We start from the raw sequence: 27,912 nt of genomic DNA, 5'->3' as shown, positions 1-27,912 counted from the left end.
AGATATGGGGAGGAAAGATGGCCCTGTGGTTAGGGCATTAGCCTGTGACTCAGGAGACTTTCCGTCAATTCCCTGCTCTGTCACCGACTGCCTGTGGGACCTTGGGCAAATCCCTTCACCCCTCTGGGGCTTGGTCTCTATTCGCTGGGGGGATAAATGGCACCGAGGAGCAGGAGGCATCCAGAGGCTACAGTGACGAGATACACGAGTCTGACCAGCTCACACAGAGCCTGGGTCCGATCTGGGGACTTCACTTTGGTCACCGAGCTTGGATCCCAGACTCTGACCCTGGGTGGGGGGAGGGGAAATGCCCCCCCCCCCCCCGTGCAGCTAAGGGCAAAGCCCCCTTGCTTTAGCTCCCTCCCCATTAACCCCTCAGCTGCTGCATTCCAACACGAAGGGCTTTGTTTGCAATGTGGCTGCCCAGTTAACGAGAATTGCATTGTGCGTTGTGGGGGTTTTGGAGCGGGGGAGGGCTATGGGCCTTGGGCTCCAGGAGCTTGTGGCCCCCTGGGAGCCAGACCCGACTTTGGGAAGCGCCAGTAGAAGCACCTCCCACCATCCTGCCCTGCCAGCAGGGGGCACTTTGCAAATGGAGGCCTGGGGGGGGGTTGCCCTGGGGGTCTCTCCACGGGGCTAGGGTGCATGGCCAAAGCCCACATACACAGCTGGCAGGAAGTGGGGCATCCCGCAGAGCCCACCCCCCGGGATCCTCTCGGAGGAAGCGGTGCTTACAGGGGCACTTCCTGACACAGCTGGCTCCGAAGGTGTAGCGCCCGTCCCGGTTGGGCACCGACTGGAAGATGTCCGAATTGTAGATAAAGAGGGGTGGGCAGTGCAGCTCACAGATCCCACTGCGGTTGACGTGCAGGCAGGCCTGGGGGGGAGCCAGCCAGCCAGAGTGTGAGCAGCTGGGACACCCCCCTGCACCAGTCCCTAACCTCTTCTATGCCAACTCCACCAGCTCCAACCAACCTTCCCATTCCATCCCCCACGCGAGTCTCTCTGCACCTGCTCCAGCCATTCCCACCGCGCCTACCCCACCTGCCACCCTCCCACTCCCACCACGCTAACCCCTCCCTCCTGCACCATCCACTGTGCTAGGCCCTCGGCCACGCTCACACCCACGGATGGCGCTGGGGCGGGGGCTGGCACTCACCAGGCAGTCCGAGTGTTTGGGCCCAGTGCAGCCCGCCGCACACTGCTCGTGGCAGCAGTCCGTGGGCTTTGTGCCCTTGCACCTGGGGCACCCGTCGCAGATGCTTTGGGTCACTGAGGCAGAGAGAGAAGTGGGGAGGAACCATGAGGACCTGGACGTTTGGCTGTGGCCGTGTGACAGGCTCTTGACATCTGGGGGCTCTGCGCATCCTGAAATCTCCCCTGTTCAATGGATCCATTTCCCCCTCATCCCGCCCCACTCCTGTGTCTGTGCCTCCTTTCTCCACCCCCCAGCCACACCCTGCGTTTCCCCAACGTGCATCTCCACCAACCGCCCAGCCACACCTCTGCCATCCTCCCCCGGCACCTGCCCCACCCCTCGCTCGTGGCGGGGTTAGGAAGCCACACAGTTCTGCTGGGCACCAACATGCTTGTTTCACCTCCCGGCAACACAGCTGGGACCTTGGCACCAGGGCCGGCTTTATGCCGATTCCCCCAATTCCCCGGAATCAGGCCCTGTGCCTAAGGGGGCCCTGTTCTGCGGGTCTTCGGCAGCACTTCAGTGGCGGGGGGTCCGCTCTGGGGGTCTTCGGCGGCATTTCGGAAGACCCAGAGCAGACCCCCCGCTGAGGAAGTGCCGCCGAAGCCCTGGACCGCCGCTGAGTATTCCGATCGGGCCCTGCTTGGCACGGTGCCCCCAGCCCAGCCAGGCTTTGTAGGGTCCGTGCCCTATTTGCATGACGGACGAGCTAGCCCCATGTGCCCCTGCAGGCCATGGGCGGAGACCTGAGTCCAGCACGGCCTCTCCCCCCGTGCCCGGTGCTCACGTGTCTGGCAGTACTGCGGCCCTTCCCCCCAGCAGTGCCCTTGGGAACAGAAGCGTCGGCAGTCAGCACCTGGACGGGATGGAGAGGAGACCGAGGGCGTTAGAGGATGCCCGAGACTCTGCCCTGGGAGAAAGAGGCAGCATGCTTCTGCCTCGCCCTCCTCCCCCAGGCATGGCAACCCCCTGCCCAGGCTCATCGAGCAGCCAGCTGGGGTGCAGGATCCTCGCTCCATGACTAGCCTCCGGCTTGAGGCACCAACGTCCCCCTGGGACAGGCCAGTCGGGAGCAAAGGACTGTGGGGCAGGTGGGGGAGGCTCAGCTGTGAGTGGCTGAGTGTCAACCCTGGGGGAGTCATAAACCAGCCTATTGGGGTGTGCCAGGCTCGGTTCCTGAAGGGTGTAGAGGCCCCACCCCTGGCATCTGGCACAGGACAGTCCCACATCTCCTCTCCAGAGCCAGAGCCCCACAAACTTGCCCGCAGGCCGGCGCTAGGATTGGACAGGCCAGGTCCGACACGCCGGGCATCTTGTCACCCCCGCCAAGGAGGCGGACGATCCCTCCCTCCCTCCCTGGGAGGCAGGTTGCACGCGGAGGGACCCCACCCGGGCACGTACACGTCCTCTCCCTGCTGCTGTTGATCTGCTGGTGCAGGGCCAGGTCGTTGTGTTTGTGGAAGATGTCGCCCCACAGGATCGTCTCCTGGAAACACAGCTGGGGGTTGCCCTCGATGTGCACCCCGCCTTTCAGGATCTCTGGAGCCGGGGGAGGACAGGACAGTAAGCAGAGCAGCAGGGACAGCTACAGGCCTCCCACCCGCGTGGCCACTGAGGGAGACTGGGTGACACAGACCAGCAGGTGACCCAGCCCGGCCAACCCCGGTGCTCCCACATGACCCAGATACGTGACATTCTCCTGGCGGCTGGGGAATCCAGCCCCCAGTTGAGGGGGCCGCAAGCTTATTTGAAATGACATTAGCCAGGTAAAGCACTGAGGGATTCTCAGAAAGGCCTTTGATCTTGATAGCTTCATCTGCAGCAGCACGGCCGGTGAGGGCTGTCGATCCTCATGCTCCAGGGCACCAGTCAGCTCTCAGGGTGGCCAGGAAGAATCTCCCCCCACCAAGCCCACTGCTGGGCTACTGCATCACTAGGAGCCTTGTGCATCTGGTACTGGCCATGCTCAGAGAAAGGGAGATGTGTGACTGGTTGGGCCTACTGGTCTGAACTGGTGTGGCAGGGAGGTCAGGATTACCAGGCACTAGTCTGATCCGGTGCAGCGGGGCGGATACCAGACCACATGGAGCAGGGGTCTGATCAGGTACAGCAAGGGGGATGCCAGACCACATGGAGCAGGGGTCTGATCCGGTGCAGCAAGGGGGATGCCAGACCGCATGGAGTACGGGTCTGATCAGGTACAGCAAGGGGGATGCCAGACCACATGGAGCAGGGGTCTGATCCGGTGCAGCAAGGGGGATGCCAGACCGCATGGAGTACGGGTCTGATCAGGTACAGCAAGGGGGATGCCAGACCGCATGGAGTACGGGTCTGATCAGGTACAGCAAGGGGGATGCCAGACCGCATGGAGCAGGGGTCTGATCCGGTGCAGCGAGGGGGATGCCAGACCGCATGGAGCAGGGGTCTGATCTGGTACAGCAAGGGGATGCCAGACCGCATGGAGCAGGGGTCTGATCCGGTGCAGCGAGGGGGATGCCAGACCGCATGGAGCAGGGGTCTGATCCGGTGCAGCAAGGGGGATGCCAGACCGCATGGAGCAGGGGTCTGATCCGGTGCAGCGAAGGGGATGCCAGACCGCATGGAGCAGAGGTCTGATCCGGTACAGCAAGGGGATGCCAGACCGCATGGAGCAGGGGTCTGATCCGGTGCAGTGAGGGGGATGCCAGACCGCATGGAGCAGGGGTCTGATCCGGTGCAGCGAGGGGATGCTAGACCACATGGACCAGGGGTCTGGTTGGGCACAGCATGGAGGCCTGGATACCAGGCTACAGGGATCACCGGTCCAACAAGGTAGAGATATTGCACTAGACAGGCCACTGCTTTGCTCTGGCCTAGTGGTTCAGTGACTCATAGACTCTAGGACTGGAAGGGACCTCGAGAGGTCATCGAGTCCAGTCCCCTGCCCTCATGGCAGGACCAAATACTGTCTAGACCATCCCTGATAGACATTTATCTAACCTACTCTTAAATATCTCCAGAGATGGAGATTCCACAACTTCCCTAGGCAATCTATTCCAGTGTTTAACTACCCTGACAGTTAGGAACTTTTTCCTAGTGTCCAACCTAAATCTCCCTTGCTGCAGTTTAAGCCCATTGCTTCTTGTTCTATCATTGGAGGCTAAGGTGAACAAGTTTTCTCCCTCCTCCTGATGACACCCTTTTAGATACCTGAAAACTGCTATCATGTCCCCTCTCAGTCTTCTCTTTTCCAAACTAAACAAACCCAGTTCCTTCAGCCTTCCTTCATAGGTCATGTTCTCAAGACCTTTAATCATTCTTGTTGCTCTTCTCTGGACCCTCTCCAATTTCTCCACATCTTTCTTGAAATGCGGTGCCCAGAACTGGACACAATACTCCAGTTGAGGCCTAACCAGCGCAGAGTAAAGCGGAAGAATGACTTCTCGTGTCTTGTTTACAACACACCTGTTAATGCATCCCAGAATCACGTTTGCTTTTTTTGCAACAGTATCACACTGTTGACTCATATTAAGCTTGTGGTCCACTATGACCCCTAGATCTCTTTCTGCCATACTCCTTCCTAGACAGTCTCTTCCCATTCTGTATGTGTGAAACTGATTGTTCCTTCCTAAGTGGAGCACTTTGCATTTATCTTTATTGAACTTCATCCTGTTTACCTCAGACCATTTCTCCAACTTGTCCAGATCATTTTGAATTTTGACCCTGTCCTCCAAAGCAGTTGCAATCCCTCCCAGTTTGGTATCGTCCGCAAACTAATCAGCTCTTCTAAAGAGGTCCCTGGTGCATCCCCCCTAATTCTAAGTGCTCATTGGGATGAGCCCGGGCCCCCCAACTGGCTCAGGAGCCAGCCTCCCCACCTGTCAGATGCCTCATGCCCAGCTCCTGCAGCCCCACCGTCCCAGTGGGGTCGGAGTTGGCGAGAACGGCCAGAGCGTATTTCTCCTCGTAGAGCTGGGTGCCCCGGATGATGCGCAGGCTCTCCAGCTGCATGTGGCTCACTTGATTCTGCGCAATCAGCACGTAGCCCTGGACCTCCTTGATATCCTAGACAGGCAGAGAGCAGGGTCAGGAGGAGGCTGGGCACCATCAGGCTGAGGCAATAGCCCCTGAATGGGGCCGTCAGTGGGTGCAGAACCTACGAGCCCTGGAGCTAAGCACAGGAGCTGCTACTGCCTGAGCTAAAGGGCAACCCCCATGTCTCTGCCCATGACCACAGGCCAACCTTAGCAGAGGCAGGAGCACTTCAGGTACAGGCACTTTCATGGGGTCAGAGCACCCAGGGGAATGCAGCAAGCACTGGGAAGATGGAGATGACTTTCTGTGGGGAGAGCCGGAGATCTTCCCTCCCCTGAGGCAGACAAGCCTCTCAGCCCCCTGACTCTGGGCTGGGCTGGAAAGATGCCTCCAGATGCAAGGATTGCGGTTCGTAGCCCCCCCCCTCCTTGTTCTTTCTGGATCCCCAGACCCTGCCAGGACCAGCCCATTGAGAATGCCTGGTCTTTTAACCAGAGGAGGAAATTGCCGAGAGTGAGCCCAGCGCCTCGGCAGGTGCTCCCCGCTCTCCAGACCCTCCAGCCAGGAGCGTGTGCTCCACCCTCAATAAACAGGGGACAAGGGGTAACCTCACCCCTGGGAAACTGGCAGCAGCAGGAACAGAACCTGGGTCCCCAGGCAAAGACTTCATGAGCTGAGCTGGAACAGCTCCCGCTGGCTGAGGAGACTTGTCAAGATGCTGCCCTGGGGTTCCTTACAGGCAGGTGAGTGCGGGGCCTGTGTCACCCAGATAAGAATCTACTACAGCCACTGGCGAGGGGAGTTACTCCTTTAGCTCCAGCCATAAAGGATGTTGCATTTAGTGCTGAAGGACTGGTGGTCAATGCCCACCTGAAGGTGGTTGCTACTGTGTTATCCCCTGCAGGGACAGACCCCAGTGTCTTCTTGGAGAGAGTCATATCCCAGGCTGGCTGCCCTCTAAGGAGAGCCGGGCTCAGCCTTGCCTGTGAGAAGCAGCTATCCCCCAGCTGAGCCTGATCTGCTGGCTTCGTTACCCGGAGTGACCCCAGCTGTGATAGGGTCAGGGCGGGCTGCACAGAGAGCGAGAACTCAGCCCGCGAGAGGAGTCAGGGGGTGCTGGCTGTCTGGGAAGGGCCAGGATGCAATTATTCTCTGCGGTGGGCCCTGGAAGCCCTCTGGGTTGGCATTCAGAGGAGGAATGAGATGGAAGGAACTAGAGGAAGGGCTCTACTAGCCACAGGCAAGCAGCACAGGGCTTGGAGGTAGCAAGTGATCCATGGGCCAGAACCCAGAACGGAGAGTTCCCCGACCAGCCCCAACACAAGGCCTGGCCAGCCCAGGGTGGGGCTAAGGAATGAGCCCTGAGGATGGGCTGGGGGGTAGCGTGAGAGGGGTGAGACACGGACAGAAACAGGCCATCGCAAGGCCAAAGAGATGATCAGCTCGGGGCGGGAGAGGCAAGGGCCCTGCAATGCCATGACCTGACAGTAGGGGTTGCTATGTTAGCTAGCGTCCCACTGCAGGAGGGGTGAAGGGAGGATGCTGAGCTCAGGGTCAAGGTTCCCCCCATCCCCGCTGAGTTGCTCACCTTGAGGAAGGACATGTCGGCGTCTGGCCCCAGGTAGGTGATCTCCAGGTTGCCCTGCACCACCTGGCAGTCCTGGTAGAGGCGGCTGAGGGTGGCGTAGTGGTTTTCGGGGCTGGAGGGACGCAGCAGCTTCATGTCAGTGCCCGTGCAGACTGCAGGGGGGTGGAAAGGAAAAGCCAGTGAGGCTGGGTGGGGGTGGTGGTCAGAGCTTTGGACAGGGGCAGAGACGATGGATGCCATTCGGAGAGACACGCGGCACCGTTTTGCTAAAGGCTGCTCCACCCCAGGAGAGCTAGTGAGTGCTTGGCCCTTCTGCAGGGCAAGAGAGAGGAAGGGCGGCCTGACCTCTAGTTCTCATGCCTATGGGGCCAGATTTGCAGCAGAGCTCAGTTGCCATTTAGGGCAGGTTTTCCAAAGGGCTTGCTGAGCTCTGTAGAAAGCCCAGCCATTATGTGCCTCTGGGCCTCAGTTCCCCACCTGTAAAATGGGAGGAACACGCCTTCCTGGCTGGTCTAGTTAGATCGCAAATTCCTGGGGCTGGGATTCTGTTAGCGCATGGGGGTGCAGCACCTGCCACTTCAGCCCTAATCAACTACGCCCCTAGATGCTCCCGTAAATACACAAAAGAGACTCACAGGGGATTATTACGCATCAGCGGCTGCAAGGAAAACACAGGGCCCTGTACTCAGGTCTCAACAGATAAAAGCGCCTGGAGTGGTGTTTTTAAACTCAGCCTCCTGCAAATCCCCAGACTTTTCTTTTGCCTCCTGAAGCCCACTTTGGTCAGAACCTGCCCATCTGTAGGCAGGTTCCCGTTAACCATTTCAAAGGTTGACCATACACCCAACCACTGCGGAGTGGCTGTAAATCAGGCAGCAGCTGTCTGAAGCCTGGCAGAAACCCTGTGGGAGAGATTACAAAAAAGGAATTTACAAGCACCCCACTCCCTCCCCCAAAAATCCTTTCACTGGCGTTTGCCAGGGTCAAGCTGGGTTTAAAGCAGAGAGTCGAGAAACGGTTGATTGTGCCAGGACTTGTGCCGGACAGAGAGGAAGGATCTGACGGGAATCGGAGCAATGGAGCATCTGGGCGAAGTGCCGGGTTTATTTTTATCTTGAAGTGATTGGAGCGGATGCAAAGCAGGTTCGAAGTTGCAGGAGGATTGTGAGGAGCACTGCACAGCCGTGCACTGTGCCACGTTTGTTACAAACCCTGCTGATCTCTAGAAATCCGACAGAGAGGGAGAGAGGCCCACCTGGTTGGCTACTGAGGCTCAGTATCCAAGCCAAGTTTAAACCCCCTCAGCTCTGGGGACAGTTCAGGATTTCCTGTCACTGGAAGCCCCTCGCCCCCAACTTCTGGAAGCGTAGTGAGGCCGGCATTAATACTCTCTGGGTCACGGACTCACTCCCCACACGGTCTGGACGCCGGACGTGTTTAGGAAGTGTCACTTTCCACAGGAAATGCCATGGACTAAAGTAACATCCATTTATCTCGGGAGCGCTTTCAACAGCTTCCTATGGGCTTCCTGTATGACTTCTCCCCACCACAAGGCAGAACAATGGGGTTTAGCCACAACCCTCTAAATGAGCAATTTGTTTGGTCCCAGCCCCCATTCTCAGCCCCCTCACTGCCTCAGATAAAAGCTCCTCGTGAGTGGGGGAGGCCCCAGTGGGAGGCCAAATGGATTGATGGCTTCTGTGTGTCAGGACCTCTCACCCCCACCATTGTGATCAGCTAACAAAAGGCTCCTGTCAATTAATGTTAGACAGAAGCTGTCAACGTGGAACTCCAGCAAGGAGAGTTTTATCCGGATGCCCACAAAGCGACTTTCCTGCCGGTCACAAAGGCTGAGTGACTCTCCTCTCTCCCTGAGCAGGGGAGTCCCGTCCGCCCCACTTCACAGAGGGAGAAATTCGGCACTTGCCCCAAGTCATCCAGTCAGCTGGAGAACAGAAACTCAGGATCCCTGGATCCCACTCCTGAGCTTTAGTAACGAGATCACACGCCCTTCAGAGCCAGAAAGCTGGCCTCCAAGTCCCCTGCTCCAACCACTAACACCCTGCCCTTCCCAGGAGTCCTGTCTCATTCCCTGCCCTTTCACCCCGGACCATACTGGTCCGAACAGCCTCCCAGGCGCGTCAGACTGAAGTGTTCCCGTTCCCGTTCCCGTTCCCCAGCCATGCTGCTTGTCTGCTGGCCCTGCTCTTTTGTTCCTGGGGATGCCCAGCCAAATGAGTCAGTTTCACTTTCCCAGGCTGGGGCGGGGAGAGAGGTTGCTCCCCCCTCCCACCCCAGAAACTGGGGGGATGTTTCCATGTTGCTGCTTGAATCACTGGTGGGTATGAGCCCTTAGCTCTGCTGAGAGTAACCGAGGACAGAGCATTTGATGGGCCTCCATGGCTCCTCCCAGGGGCACAGGGAACCACTTGGTTTAGATCCTTCCCCTCTGACCCCAGAGTATCCATTCCCCGACTCCTGTCATGCGCCCTGTTTATATGCCATGGGGTCCCCCTGCTTTACTTCCCTAGGATGGTATGCGGTGGTTAGGATGGGTTGCACCACACTATTACTATCCTTCAATCGTAGCTAAGGGACAGGTGCGCATACCCCTGGATTGGCATCAGCTCAGCACCCCTGCGCCATGTTTCCTAAAATCCCAGCTGCCCCAAACAAAACAGTCCTGATGCACACAGCCAGCACGGGGTGGGCACCCCAAACCGCTGCGGGCTGGATGCCAGCCAGGTTTCCAAGGGCCCCAGGCATTACGTAACCCAGTTACGCTGGCTTCAAAGCTCTCAGTTTTGCTGCCTCTTCTGTAGCAGGGCTGGGGTGGAGCTGGGCTAGGAAATCAGCCCAGTGAGAGAAGAAACACACAGTAGCACAAACCCACGCAGCATCTCCACCTCCTCCTGGCTTGGTCACACCTGCTGCTCTGGAGACCAAGGGTGTGCACACGTTCAAACTGAAAAGCCTTAGCGAACCGCCTTCCAATTCCAAGGAAGTTCCTATCCTGTGCTCCCTAGAAGAGCCCCCCAGAAGGGAGGGGGGAGAAAGGAAAGAGACAGGGTGATAAACAAGCAGGCTATTCCAAACAGGCCCGACTATCCAGTCCTCGTGGGTGTTGCGCTGAGCGGAATGTCGGAAGGGACTGGAGATTGTTACTCCTATGGCACTACACCTCCAAGGTTAGCTGGTTTGGAAGCTAAGTCTTTTGGGGTGAAACAGGTTCCAGAAGAGCCCAGGATAGGAACCCTGCACCTCAACTTTGTTCCCTGTTCAGATCTACACTTCAAACCAGGATAAAAGCACAGTGCTGCTGCAGAGCAGTTGCTCCAGGTGGCTGGAAGTCGTTGGAAAACCAACACGTGATTCTGGGTCTACAGGGCTTGCATGACAAGTGGACTCAGATTAGTTTGCAGCAGAGTCCGGTCAGTGTCAGGAGTCTTTGTACAGGATTCCCTGGTTCTACTCACGACTCTGCGATTGGTGCACTGTGCGATCCCAGTCAAACGAGGAGTCTGGACTCACAAGTGTTTGTGCAAACCTCTTGTTTGCCCAGGAACACACTTATCAGCCCTGTGAGTTTCCCTTACTGCAGAAGGTTCCGTCAGAATCAGAACAAGACCATCAAAACCAGCTCAACAAAGAGACTGGTACATGTATTGGGGTAACGCCTCAGCCGAGATCAGGGCCCTATCCTGCGAGGTGCTGCACAGACACAGAGCAAGAGAAAGTCCCTTCCCCAGAGAGCTCTCAGTCTAAAGATGGAACTAAACAGCGCCCCCACGCCCTGCCAATACAAGGTACCCCACTTTGGGGGCAGGAGTTTCAGAGCCTAACTAACTAACTAGTCCCTCTATTACCAAAGCTCAAACATGGGAGATACTGGGATCTGGATGCAGACTCCAATTCCAAGCCGCTGGCTCACGGGTCCTGGCCTATTGTTCACACTTGTTCAGGGAGCTGCAGTTCTATGTAACACAATCCCCGTTGGTGGTTTGTCGGCTGCGGGGATCAGATGAGGGACCTCCGGACCTTAGCTTGAGCGTCTGCCTGCCCAGCCACCACGAGAGGGAGACAGAGCATCACACCGCGTGGCCATGGGTTACACCTACAAGCATAAGATGCGTTGGCATGGGCAGAACGAACGCCAGTCAAGGGTGCTGCATCTACAAACCTGACCACGTGCCAGTGGGAAGAGAACTCTCATGCTGGCTTTGGCTGCCTCACCCAACATCCCCCTATAGCATTGCCCCTATTGGCTCCCCTATGCGCACCCAACAAAGGAAACACTACTTATAAAACACATCTTAGGGCAGGTGATCTAAGACCTCATTTTTCTGATTGGCCAGCAGAAAGGAAGAGCTGCATGTACTTCCCTCCCAGGGTCCCTCCCTGCAGACAGACACACAGGGAAAGCAATGCCATGATCAGTCATCCGGCAGGGAGAAAAGGCAGCTTGCTCCCGCCAGCTCGCTGCCACTGGTGCTCTGGCATTTGATCAGATAAGCCTCCTTAGTGGGAAATTGACTCTGCAAGGCTCCTGGTAAACAATCCTTACAGCCATGCTGATGGCTCGTTGGAGTTAGATAATCAAGGGTGGGGCTTACATGTGGATTGAAACCACCGGGCGCACTGAAGCGTGCCCCAGACTCAAACCGAACCCCCAACTTCCCATAGAAGTTGAAACGCTTTGGGAGACCATTATGTTCGCTCTCCACCTGTTTCCAGGCTCGTGCCATTGAAATACTGGGAGGCAGGAGAGTGTCACCGGATAGGAACCAAAACAGATCCAGAATCTGTCCTACCTACTCTCCACCTGGATTTTGCAGACACAAGCCTGGAAAGTTTGGAGAAGTATCCAAACTTTGAAGCATTTATCAGAACTTCTGGAGAAGCTTTCTCCCTCTTCCCCCACCATCCGCCTGTCTGTCATCCTCATTCTCAGATGAAGACGGACTTCCAAACCTGGTCCATGAGGGAGGAGGTTGGCAGTAGAATGATTCCTATAGCCCCTCTCTTTCCAACACACATACAGATACCTGGGTGAATGCAGACAGTGGCCAATGTAACTTTAACCCCCTTGCTGCCAGAGTTCTGCTAAATAGCCAGTGCTCCATTGCAACAGCTGCACTTTGATGGGGTGCAAGAGAAGCTATGGAGGAGCATGTTTTCCCCTAGGCATGCATGCTGCGGCACTGGAGAGGAAGCTGTGCATGGAGGGCCATTGGCAGATGGGGCATTGCAGCACACAGTGCTGGAGGGGCAGTCGTGCCCATGATATGGCTGTGTCCGATGCAGTATCAGAGGTACATTATTTTTGTACAAATCCCTCTTAACTCCCACCCCCACACTACACACGCGCCAGGCACTGAAGCAATTAAACCCAAGTTCTGTCCAACTGCAGCTCATGAAATCAGAGACATGGGTTTTGTAATCCAAGCCCAGCCAGCAGACGCTGGTTTAAAAAACCCAGGCGGTTCCGGAGGAAGCCACCGGACCGAAGGGGCACGCGAGGGCTCCATTTCTTATCACATCCAGAGAGGGACACCCAGAGTCCCTCAGATCATAGAAACATCACTCCTGTGGCTCGCTCTGATGTTACAGGTGGCTCTCAAATCCCTGTGTCAGTGGCTGGCATTAAGTGTGCAGTGAGGGCGCCGGGGGAGCTAGAGGGATGCGGGATTTTCTCCTAGAGTCCAACTGGGGTGATAAAAAAGACCCAATTGTTAAGAGAGCTGCTGGTCAGAGCCCACCCCAGACAAACAAAACTAGGAACAGTTGCTTCTCCGAGGAATGGCAATGGCAGATGGCCCCAAACCATAAGGATCAGACCCCAAAGGGTTGTGAGTTCTGGTTCGGGTCAGTGAGCACATGCATCAGGTTTAATACACACCCACCTGGTTGCCCGACATCCCCAGCTGAGGTTGTGCTGATCACTGGGGGAGGGGAGTTGGAAGATGAAGGGCGTTGGGACAATCTCTATCACCACTGTATGAAATGAGGGGAAACTTGATGCTAGGGTTAGGATTCTAGTCTGGGCCTCAGGAGACCAGGCCTCGATTTCCTATCTCACCATGGGCAAGTCGCTTAGCCTCTCCTTGCCTCCGTTTCCCCATCTATAAAATGGGCATAATAGCATGGCCTTGCCTCACGGGGGTGTGAGAACAAATACATTAAAAGGCTGTGAGGCGCTCCGGTAACAGAGGCCATAGGTCAATTAATCCCAAACAGGATGGTGGGTTTTGTGTGAGGTGGATGTTTGCCCAATAGGAACTCAGCTGAGACCCAACAAACTCATTGCACTGGGGTCAGCAAACCACCCTTAGGCCGTTAATGTGCTCGGCCCAGCATCTCTGTCTCTGTACCCGCTGTGCTGAGCAGCGTCAGTAGCGGCAAGTCAGTCTGGTTCTTGGGCTTGATGAGGGGAAGCTATGAAGGCCAACAGGCTGTCTAGCGTTCACACACCACTGCAATTTTACTAGTTACCCCCTTGTTACCATTTATCCGGAGAGAAAACATTCCCTTCACCAGACAGGGCTGCAGCCCAGGAAGGAGTCAGCTCCGGGCCCAGCTTTAAGGTGTGCTGTACATGGAGGACAATATTTTAAGCTATTCAGTTGATCATTTAGGGAGAGAAACAGAGGCGTGTCCGTTTATCCCTCCCTGAAACCCCACCTGTGGCTTTCCCTGCCGGGACGCTCTGGGAACAGGGGAGACCCTTGTACCCCAGCTTTTGCTCAAGCAACTCGTGCCTGAGGGAGTTCAGTGACATGATGTGAGTTGTTACAACCTCCCCCTAGACAGCTATGAATCCTTAGCTCTAGCTGTAGCAACTCCTGCTTTTAGGGCTGGTGGTTTCCAGTTCAGTCCCCATTGTGTCAGCCAGGAGGATGTCTGTTGCATCTGTGAGGGAACAGTCGACCTGGAGATAAGTCTCTGTGCTGGGGCTCTTCATTCTTTCTGCTGAGCTGTGGTCATAGGATACCAGAGGCCTTGGTGCCCCTTTGGTTTGGGCAGATTCACAGAGTTTAAAACCAGAAGGGCCCATCCTGATTGTCTACTCTGACCTCCTGCATAGCACGGGGCAGAAAACTGGCCCCTGCAATTCGTGCCTCCAGCCCATACCTTGGGGTTGAGCTAGCGCAGGGCGATTTCTAGACAATGTTAATCCCTGGGTTGGGACAGAAACACAGGACCTGGTGGCTCAGGGACACAAGTGCTCCCACCTGAGGCCCCCCTTGCTACCACAGACTCCTCGCAGGGCAGTACGGCCAAGGCTCTGCCTCACCCTGTCTCCGCGATTGATGGAGGCAGCAGGTCACCCCCAGGCAGTTGCCGTTTTTGACGGAACCGCTTTTTCAGGTTGGGCGTGTTTAAAAAGGCAAAGGACTGATGCAATGTTGTGGAGCCAAGCTTCCCCTCCCTGACACACCTCCGCCTCGCCTGCCCTGACGCAGCCTTCCCCCAGCCCTGCCTCCTGCAACCGCTGTGGTTGTCACCATACGCTGTGAGCTGCCTACTGTCCGCTCACCCAGGGTGGCGCAGGCCTGCCAGGTGCACGTGGGCTCGACAGGCCATCACCCTGACTCTGCTTGCCCAGGGTAGTGTGTGCCACCTAGGGGGCAAGCCAAGATTCTTCACCATGTCCATTTTGGGTCCCAATATTTATAAGTGATCAGAACCAAACGGGGGTAAAATAGCTGCAAGAGGATAATAAATATTGAACATTTTACTTCTTAAAGATGAGCCAGGGCCTGAGTACAACAAACACACAGACAATAAGGCACCAGAAACTCAGAGCCAAGTCCCGTTTGAAGTTCTGGAATGTGTGATGTTTTCCTAGACGCATCCGGTCCACGGGGCAGAGAGACCCAATTCCCACAGAGATGCTGGTGTAACCCAGTGGTGCATGCGTGTTACTGGTCCTCCTCTGAGCTGGACCCCCGCCATACTTCCACCTCAAATCCAGGATATGGTCCCACTTCTATGACAGCTGCCATCTTGGCCAACACCCCACCGATTGACCCAGGGAACCTCCGGAGCTAAGTTTAAGCAAGACAGATCCTCTGTGGATCAGGCATGGGGGGAAGCTGACCAATGGGCTGCACCAACTTGTTGGAGGAACAGGGTCTTCCCTTAGGCTCAGTCGGGTGGGTGGCCCATCAGGATAGTACAGAGGGAAAACTTCTTTGGGGGGCATGTGTTTCCCCTTGGGGAAGCAGCTGAGTTGCTGGATATCCTTAGGAGGGTTGACCTGGAGTCTCCAGGAATTAAAGATTAATCTTTAATTAAAGATTATGTTGTGATGAAATCTCCAGGAATACATCCAACCAAAACTGGCAACCCTCGCCGTTGGCCCCCACAATGGCGGGGGGTGGCACCACCGCGCCATTCCTCCTCGGCTTCTCCCACCCGCCCCCCCAAAGAGGCAGGCGTGCTAAGGACATCTCATTCCCAGCATTCAGTCCACAGCGGGGTCTCTACAGGGGACAATGGCCCGCGAGGGCCTGTAATAAAGTCAACTCCCCACGGCCAGGCATTCTCTGGATGTCGGTAGCCAGTCTCCTAGCAACGACAGCGGTAGGCCTCAGGCCTGCATGGCCCAGCTGAATGGGGGGGCCTGACTCTGGAGCTCTCATCTGGCGCTTGGGCGGAGGGCAGATTCAAATTAACAGCGCCTCTTAGGCAAGCCAGCAAACAGCCTGGGCCACCCGCAGCCACGAGAGATGGGCAACTCTGCCTCGGAAGCAAGATGGGTGGGAATCAATAACCCCTGGGCCGCACTGCCCCTGTGCTACCTCTGTTCTCCAAAGGGTCTTCACTCAGGATCTGTCCCCCTTGGTCTCCTGGGGGTGGTTTGCAGCTATCCCAGCATCCCCCCCCTGCACACACACACACGTCTACTGTTGCACGAGTGGGTGTGCAAACAGTACCTCACCCCCACCTAGTCTGGACTGTGTACGCAAGTGAAGACTTTGCACAGGTAAAATGGACATGTACCTGATTCCCCAGGAGAGAATGTAGGCTGGCAAATACAAGGGATCGGAAGGGAAGAGCAGGGAGTGACAACTGAGGGACAGAGGGACAGAGACTAGTTCGTGCAAGCCAGGTCCTTTCCCTTCAATCAGCTTGGTTGGTATCCCCTGCCCTCCCCCCAAACTTTCCACCAGCTGGGGTATTGAGCCCCAGGACTGATCACTGGGGAATTTTATATTCATGTCCCTTTGCCTTTCATATGAGCATCTCAAAGTCCTGTACACATGAACAAACTTTCTCCACACTCCCAGACTCCAGGCTTATTATCCCCATTTTAATGAATTTAAGCTTAAATTAAGGTATGCGCAGCAGGCAGTTGTCAAGTGCTGAATAAGGAAGTTATACCATTTGGCAGGTAGGGAAACTGAGGCACAGAATGATGACCTGACTGACCCAAAGTCACACAACAGGTCATGCGGACAGCCAGGAATAGAACCCAGGAGTCCTGACTCACCCCCTGCCCCCCTTGCTCTCACCTCCCATTTGGTAGCCTTGTGGATTTGTTTAATTCTTCAGGATGCAGAATTATGGGAAAAAATAGGAGGGGGAGCAAACATTTCTCTGCTAGCTACTGAGGTGGGGGTGGGGAGGAAGAAAAGGGGCAGCAGTTGTTGAGCCTTTGAGGTTCACTCTGTGCCCCACAAGTCCCTCACAGTAAAAGCAAACTGCCTTGTCATACACCCCGAAGAGCAGTGCTGGCATTTGGCCCGGTGACCCTACAGCAGAAGCTCACTGGCTGCTCGCCACAGATCACGGGAGCCAGGATTCCATTTGTCAGATTCCTGAAAAGCTCGGGCCAAGCTTGGGCAGCATCAGCTACGTGACTGAGCAGCAGGGATCAGGGATTTAGCCTGGGTTGGGCTGGGAAGCCTACAGGCTTGCGGACTTTAAATCCAGGTTGGAAAAACCTGATCCACACAGAGATTCAGCGAGATGCCGTTTTGCCTCCTCTCTCTTTGTCACAGGCACACTGTTACTTCAGGGAGAGGTTCCTAAATCTCCTTGTTCCTACCCCACCTCCGCAGTGCTAAATTACCAACCCTCCTCAGCTTTCGGCCTGTGAGCTGGGACAGCAAACAGATCACTCCCCATGCGGCCTGACTGACAGCTTGCCTGGGGCCAAGCAGCTGCCCAGCAACGGCATGCCTTGTGCGTAAAGCCAGCTGCGTCCAGCAGCCTCCCGCCTGCTCTGGGTCACAGGACGTGTCTGCGCAGCCTGCTCCTGACCTGTCCCTTGTCCCGGGAAAGGTTTGTGCTAAATGTCAAAAGGCGAGGCATTCTGGCCTGGCAAAAAGGGGCTGAGTGGGGGGCTGAGTTTGGAGCCGTCTCCTTGATCCCCTTGGGGGGCTCCAATGTGCTGTCCAGCCCCGGGCTCCTAAACTCGATGTCATTGTCTGCAGCTCTCTCTTGTGCTAAGCCTGGTCTCAGCTTCCTCTGTGTTCTCTGCCCCTTCCTCCTGCCAGCTCCCTGGCACCATTCCTCACTCCGCGGCTTTGCTGCCATCCCCTTCCAGCCTGCCAGAGTGCAGCTGCTAACATTGCCTTGCCCTGCCAGCGCTCTGGGGCAGCACCTGACTCCGACAGGAGCGTCGACTGGACTCTGGTGAGCCAGTGGGTGTCCGACCCCTTCGGTTCAGTCCCTCTAGCCCTCCCCAGGGTGGCTGCCACCATCGCAAGGGCCCAAGCTCTGTGACAAAGCATGGCAGGCTGGGACCCACTGCACCAAACACATATCCGTGGATACATTTATCTCCAGTCCCATTAGTTGGGGAAGCCAGCAGGGCCCCCCTATTTCCTGTCCCCACCCATTTCTTACCCACCCCACTACTCAGAGTAGCCCCTGCCCCTCCCCAGTTGCTGCATTTCCCAGGGCCCAGCAGGCAGGGCTCTGGAAAGCTGAGTTAACATTTAACAGCTGCTGCTGAGACTCAGGGAGGCTCAGGAGAGGTCTGAGTGTGGCAGATCCCTGCTGTGGCATGAGTTTAAAGGTCACCTTCAGAACAAGCTGGGCCAGGGCAGATTTGTATTTCATGCTAGGCTAGCACAGAGAGGAATCCCCCAGAGGCTGGGGCGATACGGAGAGAAAGAGAATAATTAATGCCAGGGGCTGACCTGATCCGTCCTTGTGAGCTTCCTGGCTCAGCCCTGCACCATCACAGGGGTTCCCCAGTTTCCCGACCGCCCCAACTGAGCACACGGAGGACAGCATGATGTGGGAATCCCTTTTGGATTTGGAAGCTTCTCCCCTTCGAGCAGCATGGGTGCTATGCAGAGGGAGGTGGGGCTCTCAAAGGTGTGTGTTGTTTCCTAGAGGATCCTGGGACCCAACCAAACTGTCCTGGGGACCATCATTTGACCAGAACAGATCCAAGCGCGTGCCCAGTGCATAGAGCAGAACAGAGTACGTAAAGCTTCATGCTGCCAGGGGAATCATTCGAGGGGGAAGGTCCCATCTCCCATAGACGGCAAGAAAGCGAAAACAAGCTATCACCTGCAGTCAAAGCTCAAGGTCTAAATCCACCTGCTAATCGAGATTGGTGTAGGATTCCAGAGAACAATGAACTGTGGCAGCTGAGATGGGGCTTTCGGTGCGGCAAAGGCCAGAAGGACCCAGCACCTGCAGCAGGGCCAGATTTTCACAAGAGTTCAGTGAGAACTGCTGGCCTTTTACCAAACAACACCTGGCCCCAGGAGCACGAGTACATTTTACAGGGGAGGTTTCTCAGAGCTGGATTTGGATGCCCAGTAACAATTAAATGGAATCAGGCTTCCAAAATCCATGAGCTTTGGCTTCCAACTCTCATCCTTCTATCCCCAATTCTCTCCTTCCCCTCCCCACAGGGTCTGTTGATCTTCCCGGCATGAGGCAAGACCTGTCTGTTTACTCTGCCTTTTGGAAGAGGGTCAGTGCCATGCTGAGATTTGGGGGGTGGAGGGACTGCTGGTGGGGTAGTGTCTGGCTCTAGCTTGATGGCCTCTCTTTTCAAAGCTGTTGCATGTGCTCCTAAGAATAAGACAGGGCAGCTTTTATCTCTGTCTGGATCCATATAAATCATTAGCCTAGCCACACGATTTGTATAATGTTCCTTTGAATCTATTTATCTGCTGGTAGGAACCTGATCTAAACACCTCACAAGCTTTGCATTTATCCTCACACAGCCACATGAGGCAAGGTAGTTATCCCCACTGTGCAGATGGGGAAAATAAGGCATGGAGAGGCTAACTGACTTGCCCAGAGTCATGCAGGGTGCAGTGACAGAGCAGAGACTTAAACCCGAGTTTCTTAAATCCCTGGCTAGTGGCGTAACCACCGGGTCCATTTTGCCTCTACAGCCATTTGTTAACCAGGGGCGGGTTGTTCAAAGGAGCCTATGGGAGGGAGGAATTTCCTAAGGGAGATTCAGTGAACATTGGGTACCTGACTCTCTTAGGATAGTCTCAGCTTCTGGACTTAAGAAACCGAACAGCACAGAGAAGCATCACACTCAGCACCTGCGGATCCCTTTATTGGTAGCCTCCGCAGAGGACTAAGCAGGTGGTAGAGACCAAACTCTCCCTGGGGGTCAGGCACAAGACAGGTTGCAGGGATGCCGTGTAGGGAGGGAAGGTGTGGAAAGCGTGCCCTGCTGTTTTCTGGGCTGTCCTCGGTCTGGGGAGAGGCTAAGAAGCATTGGCCTCCAGCGCTGGCCAGCCAGCGTGTAAACTAGAAAAGGAAGATGCCGAGTGCTGCCCTACTTGCTCTGTCCTCTCTGAGGGGAGGGGGGATGTATCCTGCTGTTTCAGGAGGTGGAATCAATGCTCTGACTATGATCCCATCTCACCCACATACTAGGGGACGGAGAATTACAATGAGCACTCCACGGAGAGTGCATCCCAACCTACACAGCCTCAGATGCAACATCCTTGAGCAGGTCCCAAGCTGAGATCCATCCATCCGTTACAGGAAGACTGTCCCTTTCCCCGCCCTCCTTCTCTGCTATCTCCCGTTTCACCAGGCTGGCCTGAGGGCAGTGGTGGAGGGGGTGGTGGATGGTGCGGTCTCCTGCCTCCCCAGCTGTGCTCTGTGCCTCTGGCGGTAAATCTAAAGGGAGCCGGGTGCCAAAGAAGGAGGGTGGGTGCAGGTTGTTAAAGTTGCATAGGAATGTGAGACAGCCCAGGCGTCCAGCAAGGTTAGTCAATTATCAATCATTAAAGGCTCACTCATTCAATCAGCACTGGACATTTCGCTGGGAGGCTAAGGGCCTCTTCTTTATACTGCTGTTAAATGTCTCAGTGTGCATAGAACCTGTTTAAAAACCTGGGAGACAGAAAGCCTTTGTTTAACCATAGAGCAGGGCAGCAGTGGGGAGAGCTCCCCACACAAACATGCATCAAACTCTGCTAACAACTCTCAGACCTGACCTGGAGGGAACAATTCTTCAGCAGAGCAAGTATCAGAGGGGTAGCTGTGTTAGTCTGGATCTGTAAAAGCAGCAAAGAATCCTGTGGCACCTTCTAGACTAACAGATGTTTTGGAGCATGAGCTTTCATGGGTGAATTCACCCACGAAAGCTCATGCTCCAAAACGTCTGTTAGTCTAGAAGGTGCCACAGGATTCTTTGCTGCTTCAGCAGAGCAGGGAGTCTAGCTTTCAATCCCTGCTAACAAGGGTTCCAATTAGTGCCAACACTTCTCCACTGCAAACTGGACTGAGGTGTCACAAACTCATCACACATTTGCCACTGAAAAAGCCATCAGATTGTAACTTGTACTGACTTTGACTGGATTCAAACAGGCCACTTAGCTATGAAAGCCTCTATATTCTATTGACTTGCTGTGGAGAGTGTGGGAGATTCCTCTATTGTTTCTATTAATAATTATGTGTGCCCCAGTTTGTCTGCTTGATATTATCTTCCCTGATTCCATGGCATTAAATCAGAGGAAGGAAACAGACAGAAAACAAAACAATGATGGAGAGACGGTACCTCCAGAGAGAATACCATGGGTCTTCCAGGGAGCAATGGTGGGGACAGGGGAAATTGGGGTGTTATTAATTGGGAAATGCCCATCTGTCTCTCTCCAGCTCAGCCAGCAGGTTAATTTTTCCCAGGCCCAAGCCTAGGATCAAAGGGACACTAAACCATTACAATTCCCCCGGCTAGAGAGGAAGGGTGGTGAGTGGGCAGCAGGAGCAGGAGGTGAATCTCTGACAGGGATGCACAGAGAGGATGCTGAGCAGGCTGTCTGGCTCTCCCAGGCCAGGTGGAGGATGTCTAGGCTGAGTGCAACTTGCCCAAACCTTGCAAGGAAAGAACAAAGTGTTGGTACGATTCATGCATGTTGGCCTTTGTTGTTTTAACCCTATTCTCCCTACTGTGATCCTGTTGAGTACTAAATAATACTTTGTTTTGAAAAGGCTGAACTGTGTGGCTGCAAACATTATCTGGTTACACAGCTCCTGAGAGAGAAGCCTCCTTCTCAAGGAGCCCCGGGGAGAAACAGGAGTGGGTGCTAATCACCCAGGGGCACAGGTGCAGGATTCAGCCTCGAGTGAAATGGGCCTATCACTAGACATCTGCAGAGGGGTACAAAGCAGAGCACACTGTGATCCTTGGCATCAGCCCTTCGGCCAGGGATTGTGTCTTACTCTAGGACTATGCCTCACCAAGCACAATGGGGTCCTGATCTCAGGTGGGGCCTGTAGGTGCTATTATTTATTACCTACATTAAAATAACAGCCACCATTTAAAAAAAAAATCTAAGCAGGGTCTGGAGAGAGAGAATTGAAGAGGGGACTCTACGGGCAAAGATTTCTAATGGAGGGATCCATTAGGCTGTGGAACTGGATCTTAAGGAAGAGTCTGGATGCTCCATCTCTACAAATGCTTAAAACTGGAGGACTGCAAAAGCACAGAGAATAGACCCATGGAACAATCCTGAACCTGCGGGGAGGATGCGATTTAACAGGGCTTTTCCCACTGCAAACCTGGCCGATTCCATAGCCTGACCAGTACGTTGGAGATAGTTATTTAGTTAGATTTTTAGATGCACTGATTCCAGGATCATGTGCAAAACATCCACAAACAACACACACAGAGACTCACCCCAAGGATAAGCTGCACATAAACCTTGCAATCACCCATTGTGTAAACAGACGGGCCTGACCTTGTGCCCTAAACGTTATCAGATTCAAGTTCTCTTAGTGCCCAAAGTAATTCTACTGTAACCAACAGGGATGCTGTAACCCAGTGGACCGAATCACGACAGGCGCCAGTCCTGCAAACACTCAAGCATGTGTGTAACTTGACCTACATGAATCATTCCAGTGAAGTTAATGGGAAGACACATGTGTGTCGAGTTATGCATGGGCTTCTGTGTTTGCAGGATTGGGGCATGCACACCTGTAAAGCCCTGCATCCCAAAACTAGGATATAGAAGTTGAAAATCCCCAGTGACTCTTTTCAGTGTCAGGGTGTTATCACTATTTATTTTGGAACATTGTAACTCAGGCCCTGCCAGGATGTCCCCATTCCTGGGAACAGGTTCTCTCTCCAGGGAAATTAGGAAGAACAATTAACAAACATTTTTTCAGATATTCTGATCCCGACAAACACAAAGCACCTTATTGGCATGCGAACTGGAAAAGGCGATTCAGAATTCAGTGTCCACGTGCTGCTTGGATCTCACCAGCTTAGCAGGGTTGGGCCTAGATGGAATGTCTATGGGACAGACAGACACACACAAGCACACAGGAAACCCAAGCAGAGCTTTCAAGTCAGTAGGTGATGCTCTTTCTGAACCAATGTCCCACCATGGCAGTAAGGGGGTCACTGGTGCTGTTTTTTGGCTGAGACAGCAACTAAAGTAATTAAAGATCCTGTGGGAGTTTCTCCCGTTGGGAGTAGGGGGTGATAATCTGGCTGTCTTTGCCAATTCCAATCTGAGTAAATACATTCTGCCACCCTATATCCCCCTTCACTCCTGCAGATTCAACTGAAGGAGTTTTCCCCTTCACTTTCTCCCTCAAACCGTTGGATAGTATTGCTCTGTGTTGTTAGGAAGCTGATGGGATCCACCCCAGAACTGGCTGCATCTCACCTTGTGAGTGATATATATCCTTACTCCTGTATATGTAAAGTCTCTGAAGCACTTCAGGATCAGAGGTCTTTTATAGAATACTGTTCTCTGAGGGCCACATTACCCAGGAGCTCTTATCACTAAATATAGTGTATTACAGGGACCCTACGGCCTAGATATTGGTTTAAAGTAGACCTGCCCAATTGGCAGATCCAACTCATACTCAGCTAAGACATCAGAAAACAAACACAACTAGTTAGTAAATATTTGGGTTTGTGCATAAGGTGCTATGGATTATTTACCTAAATCTGACATACTGGATAACTCCCTTGGGAATCAGCACCTAGAATTTCCTGTCTGTCCTCTCGCCCAACAGCCAATGAACTACAAAATGTAACTGCATCAATAAAGCTGCAGCCCCACAGTATTCAAATACAATAAACAGCTTGACACTGTAATCTGCAGACAAGATGGATGAGGTGGTAACATTTTCAATAAACAACTTGCCTTCTGCATAAATCAAAAAAGCTAAAATCTTTTGGGCCTCACTTATTTCCTCACTGCAAATGTTGAAACACGCCAAACAAGTATCCACTTCAACCAGCCCCATCACAAAAACTGGTTAGGATCCCAGCCTCTGAAATTGGTAACATAAACTCCTTTCCAGACGTTTTAATTTGTGAGTGAGCCATGAAATAATTGCCCAGGTAAACTATTACTGGATTCGAGATTCATCCTCAGAGGTGATTTCACACACGGAGTAAAATACAACTAAAGAGAAAAATTCAGCCTGTAGTGTTCGTCCAGCACCTTAGAGAAAGTAAAGTCTGATCCAGCCATCTACTACTGTACACAACAACCAGATGGGTAACTCTGTCCCCTTACAACGCAGTGCTTAGATACACAACTCACTCCAGATCTTTGCATGCATGAGTGTCTGCATGTTATCGGTTTTGTGCTATTAGGCAAACTCCATGGATCCTATTTTTGAAACCCACTCTTTCCTTGTAACAGCAACAACGAGAACAGGGAATGAAAGAAACCATTTTAAAAACCAGCCAAGTCTCCCCCTCCCTGCACTCCTGATGCAACCGCAGTTCTCTGCCTCTCTAGTCACGTCTGGATGGTCCCTGGGAAGGGTCCCTCTCCGTGCGTGTCTAAAACAACACAAAACGACAACATCTAGAGACACGCTCCCCGGTGAAGCGGCAGCCCTGCTCTGAAAGCTCCAGCTAAATCCTTGCTAAACCAGGACTCATGGGACCCAGTCAATGTCATGATCGCAAAAGTAATTAACAAGCTCCCCCTCACACCTCATCCTGCTGGGTGGAATGATTAATTTCTGCGTTCTCGGTAGATCTTTGAGTATCGACAATAAGATTGTTAAACTAGGTCAGGTTTCTTTATGCAAGTTACACAAAACTTCAGACAAAGTTTTTTGGGTTTGCACCGCCCCCCTTTCTTTTCCGGGGCTGCGTGTGCTTCTTTTGATTTTTCTTCGCCCACATCCTAAGATCTCTCTCCCTGAGCTGAAGTTTCTCTTTCCCAACGTCCCACACAAACTTGCTTTTCTCTCTCTTTTTTTTTTTTCCAAATCTGACCCACCTTCTGTGCTCCAACAGCCTGGCAAGAAAGAGGCTAAAAGTAGCCCCATGCAGAAGCAGCAGCTGCTGGGAAGGATCATCTTTTTCATTGCAGACAGCAGCCCATGGCTTGTTGCAGAGAGGGGGCTTCCCAGAAAGTTTGGGTGGGTTTCCCTTCCTTTGCACTCCCACTGCCACAACTCTATTCGTGCACAGCACTTCCTCCTCTGGGAGGCGGGGACGTGCCGCGCGCCCCCGAGCTGGATTCCAACTCCCTTGGGAGTGGCTAGGCAGTCTCACTCCTTGTAGCATGCCAAGACCATTGTGTGCCTCCTGGGAAAGCACTTCTCTCTGTCCTGTTGCTGCAGGGTCCTTCTGATTTCACTGTTCTCTTTGCCTCTTTTGTTTGGTCTCAGCCTGGGCTGCTCTGGGACTGATCGGAGTAAATGGAGATGTCAAGAAAAAGGATGAGAGCGAAAAAAAAAAGGGCGGATTGAGGCGTACACATTGGAAAATCTCTCCCAGGAGAAGGCAGGCTTGCAAACTGCTCTAAGAACCAGGCCATAGCAGGGAAACTCCCTCCAGATCAAGGGAACTGGGAGGTGGACATTAGCCGCTGCCCAGGGGTTCTGGGATTTAGGCACAAATCTCCAAAAGGGTGCAACTCTCCAGGCCCCTAAAGCAGCTGGATTTTCAAGATGGCTTTCAACAGGAGTGGTTGGGTGCTGTGCAGTTTGAATAGCCAACCGCATCTTTCTGTGCCAAAATAGAGGCTTGGCTGCCTTGGAAATCTGCCCTGATTTTGGGGGTAGAACCCTCCTGAAAATTCTGGCCTCCTGCTCGGCTTTCTAAGGGTGCTGGGCTCCGAGTGCCCAGCTGCAGTGATCTGTACCTGAGTCTGCGGACAGCCTGAAACAATAGCGTGAACTGCCCTCAAGTGTGTATTTTAACTCTGAAAACTAATGATCATTAATTATTACTTCAGGTGAACATTGTTAAGCATTTTTCTGCTGATCTAGGTATGTGAGAAAGGAGATAGAGGGTGAGGCTATGCAGAGTTGGAAGTAAAGTGACTGGAGTTTGGTTTATGAGCGAAAGAACATTACAATGGCTAGTCTGGTTCAGACCAATGGTCCATCTAGCCCAGTATCCTGTCTCTGACAGTGGCCAGTTTCAGATGCTTCAGAGGGAATGAACAGAACAGGACAATTTTGAGTGAGGGGATGGGGTGGGATAGCTCAGTGGTTTGAGCATTGGCCTACTAAACCCAGGGTTGTGAGTTCAATCCTTGAGGGGCCATTTAGGGAACTAGGATAAAAATCTGTCTGGGGATTGGCCCTGCTTTGAGCAGGTGGTTGGGCTAGATGTCTACTGAGGTCCCTTTCAACCTTGATATTCTGTGATTCTATCCCTGTTGTCCAGTCCCAGCTTCTAGCAGTCAGAGGTTTAGGGGCACCTGGAGCATAGAGTTGTGCCCCTGACCATCTTGGCTAATAGCCATTAATGGACCTGTCCTCCATGAACTTAGCTATGGGCAGAATTTGGTTTGAGGGTGGAACTTGGGAGAGCATCCCTGCAGGAGATGTTGTCAATTCAACCCCTGATGGTATTGCTAAGCCTCAACCAACCCCTTGCATCTGAACACCTCACAATGTTAGGAAAGTTTCGATAGGATCAGAATTTAGTAGCATGGGTCTATCACTGCCTATTGGGAGAGGAATCAAACTGCTACAGCCATTCTGATTGACTAGGGCACATGGGAAGACCAAGGAGATCAGTTTGGAGGTCAGACCACTAGACAATCAGAATAGCCTGAAAATCTATGAAAAGATGCCCTCCAATCTTCTCTGGGAGGGAATCCTTGCCTCACACAGGCAGAAGATGCCCTCAAAATGCCACACCATCCATCAGGGAACCACAGCACAGTTTGGTTCTGACCGACTGCACAGAGGGTGCCCAACCCCATCTCTCAGTGGATCAGGAGAGGAGACCATGCTGCATCATGGGAAATGTAGGCCACGTGGGAGATGTAGTCCAGCCATGAAACCTAGCCCCCAGAGCAAAAGGGGAGCATGCGGCACCCAAACCACAACTCCCATGAGGCACCATGGTGGCATTTCCAAATAATAAAGTTTTTTTTAACCAAAAAGATGAAATTTACCATGAAAAAGTTAAATGAAAAAAATAATTGTTTTCATTAAAATTTTCCACAAACACCCCTTTTCTCAGATAATCCCTAGCTGAGACCCCCAAATTCATTCACACAAGCCACCAAACAGCCAACGGATGGTGATAATTTCCATTCACTGTTCACCTGGAGCTAGAGCTGAACCTATCCCAAGAGGAAGGGACTAACTAGTCCCTATCATAAGTAAAGAGAAGTTGGTCTAGTGATAAGGGTCTGGGAAAAAGGACACCTAGGTTCAGTTCCTAGATCTGCCACTGACCCAGCTGTGTAACCTCGGGCAGGTTACTTCTCTCACACTTTCCCCTGCTCTAAATTAGCTTAATAAAACTTAAATAAGGGAAGTTGCAAGACTTAATGCTCTGAAAGCTTGAGGCCCTTGGATTAAAGGCCCTGGAGAAGGAGAAAGTGTCTTGTTAAGAATAAACTAGTTTTCTTTGTAATTTTCTGGATTATAAACAGAGGTCAATATCCTGAGTACAAGAGAGTATTTCTAGTGCCACAATATCGTAAACAGACAGTGCAGGGTGAGGAGTCTGCTTGTTAATATCCTAAGTGAAGATGCCTAGCGTGGGGCAGTTGGATGGTGTCCAAGAGGGTACATGTATCTCTGGATAGCATGTGTGATCTGAATCTGAGCAGGTATTGGCACTTCTGGCAGGATCCCACGGCTGGGAAGTTGGTGCTTGATTGCTGTTCCCAGCCTCAGAAGACTAATAGACAGAGCTTGCTATATTTGGCAGTTCTCCATTCATTTCCTCCCGTGGCTGGAAGTCCTCATCAGGGCTATAATGGGCTGCCACAGTTCTGTCTCAGAGGAGAGTGTGGTCAGGAGAGGGTGGTTTGGGGGTGGAGTCGGCCTGAGAGATTAGACCCTGGGGAAGGAAATCTTGGAAGCAGGAAGGGCTCTTAGAGAATGAACTCCATTCAAGCCTCTGCTGAGCCTTCCAGGCAGCCAAAAAAAAAAAAAATCTATCTGTTGTTGTTATTGTTTTTCTCCCTTTCCTGCAGCCATTTGAAAATGAGAGGGAAAAAGCAGGCAGGAAAACGAGTTTATTGCTCGTGTTCCCTGTAATCTGCACCTGATAATAGGCAGGCACCACTTTACAATCCGTGCAATTGTGTTGCAGTTGGGATGTGTGTGAAAGAGTGGGCAGGGGGAGACAGATACAGGTCCAAGAGTTGAGAGAGTGCAGGCAAGAGAGAAAAAAGAAGAGGTCCCGGGGATCTTGTCACATTACAAGGAT

At 53.2% G+C, this 27,912-nt stretch overlaps 1 protein-coding gene across 1 annotated transcript in view; it reads right to left on the bottom strand.

Annotated features, from left to right (window-relative positions):
* ERBB2 (erb-b2 receptor tyrosine kinase 2) overlaps positions 1–24,693 on the bottom strand; it is a 40,032-nt gene extending 15,339 nt beyond the window's left edge. The window contains exons 1-7 of the mRNA XM_050935352.1: positions 24,503–24,693; positions 6,801–6,952; positions 5,056–5,242; positions 2,600–2,737; positions 1,986–2,054; positions 1,160–1,272; positions 736–877 (exon numbers count right to left, since the gene is read on the bottom strand). Coding sequence (XP_050791309.1) covers positions 736–877; positions 1,160–1,272; positions 1,986–2,054; positions 2,600–2,737; positions 5,056–5,242; positions 6,801–6,952; positions 24,503–24,590 — 889 coding nt within the window. The 5' untranslated portion in view covers positions 24,591–24,693. The remainder of the gene's footprint in view (positions 1–735; positions 878–1,159; positions 1,273–1,985; positions 2,055–2,599; positions 2,738–5,055; positions 5,243–6,800; positions 6,953–24,502) is intronic.
* Positions 24,694–27,912: the final 3,219 nt, after the last annotated feature.

This window comes from Gopherus flavomarginatus, chromosome 25 (assembly GCF_025201925.1).
Source record: "Gopherus flavomarginatus isolate rGopFla2 chromosome 25, rGopFla2.mat.asm, whole genome shotgun sequence".
NCBI classification, from domain to species: domain Eukaryota; kingdom Metazoa; phylum Chordata; order Testudines; family Testudinidae; genus Gopherus; species Gopherus flavomarginatus.
This window is presented reverse-complemented; position numbering and strand designations above follow the sequence as displayed.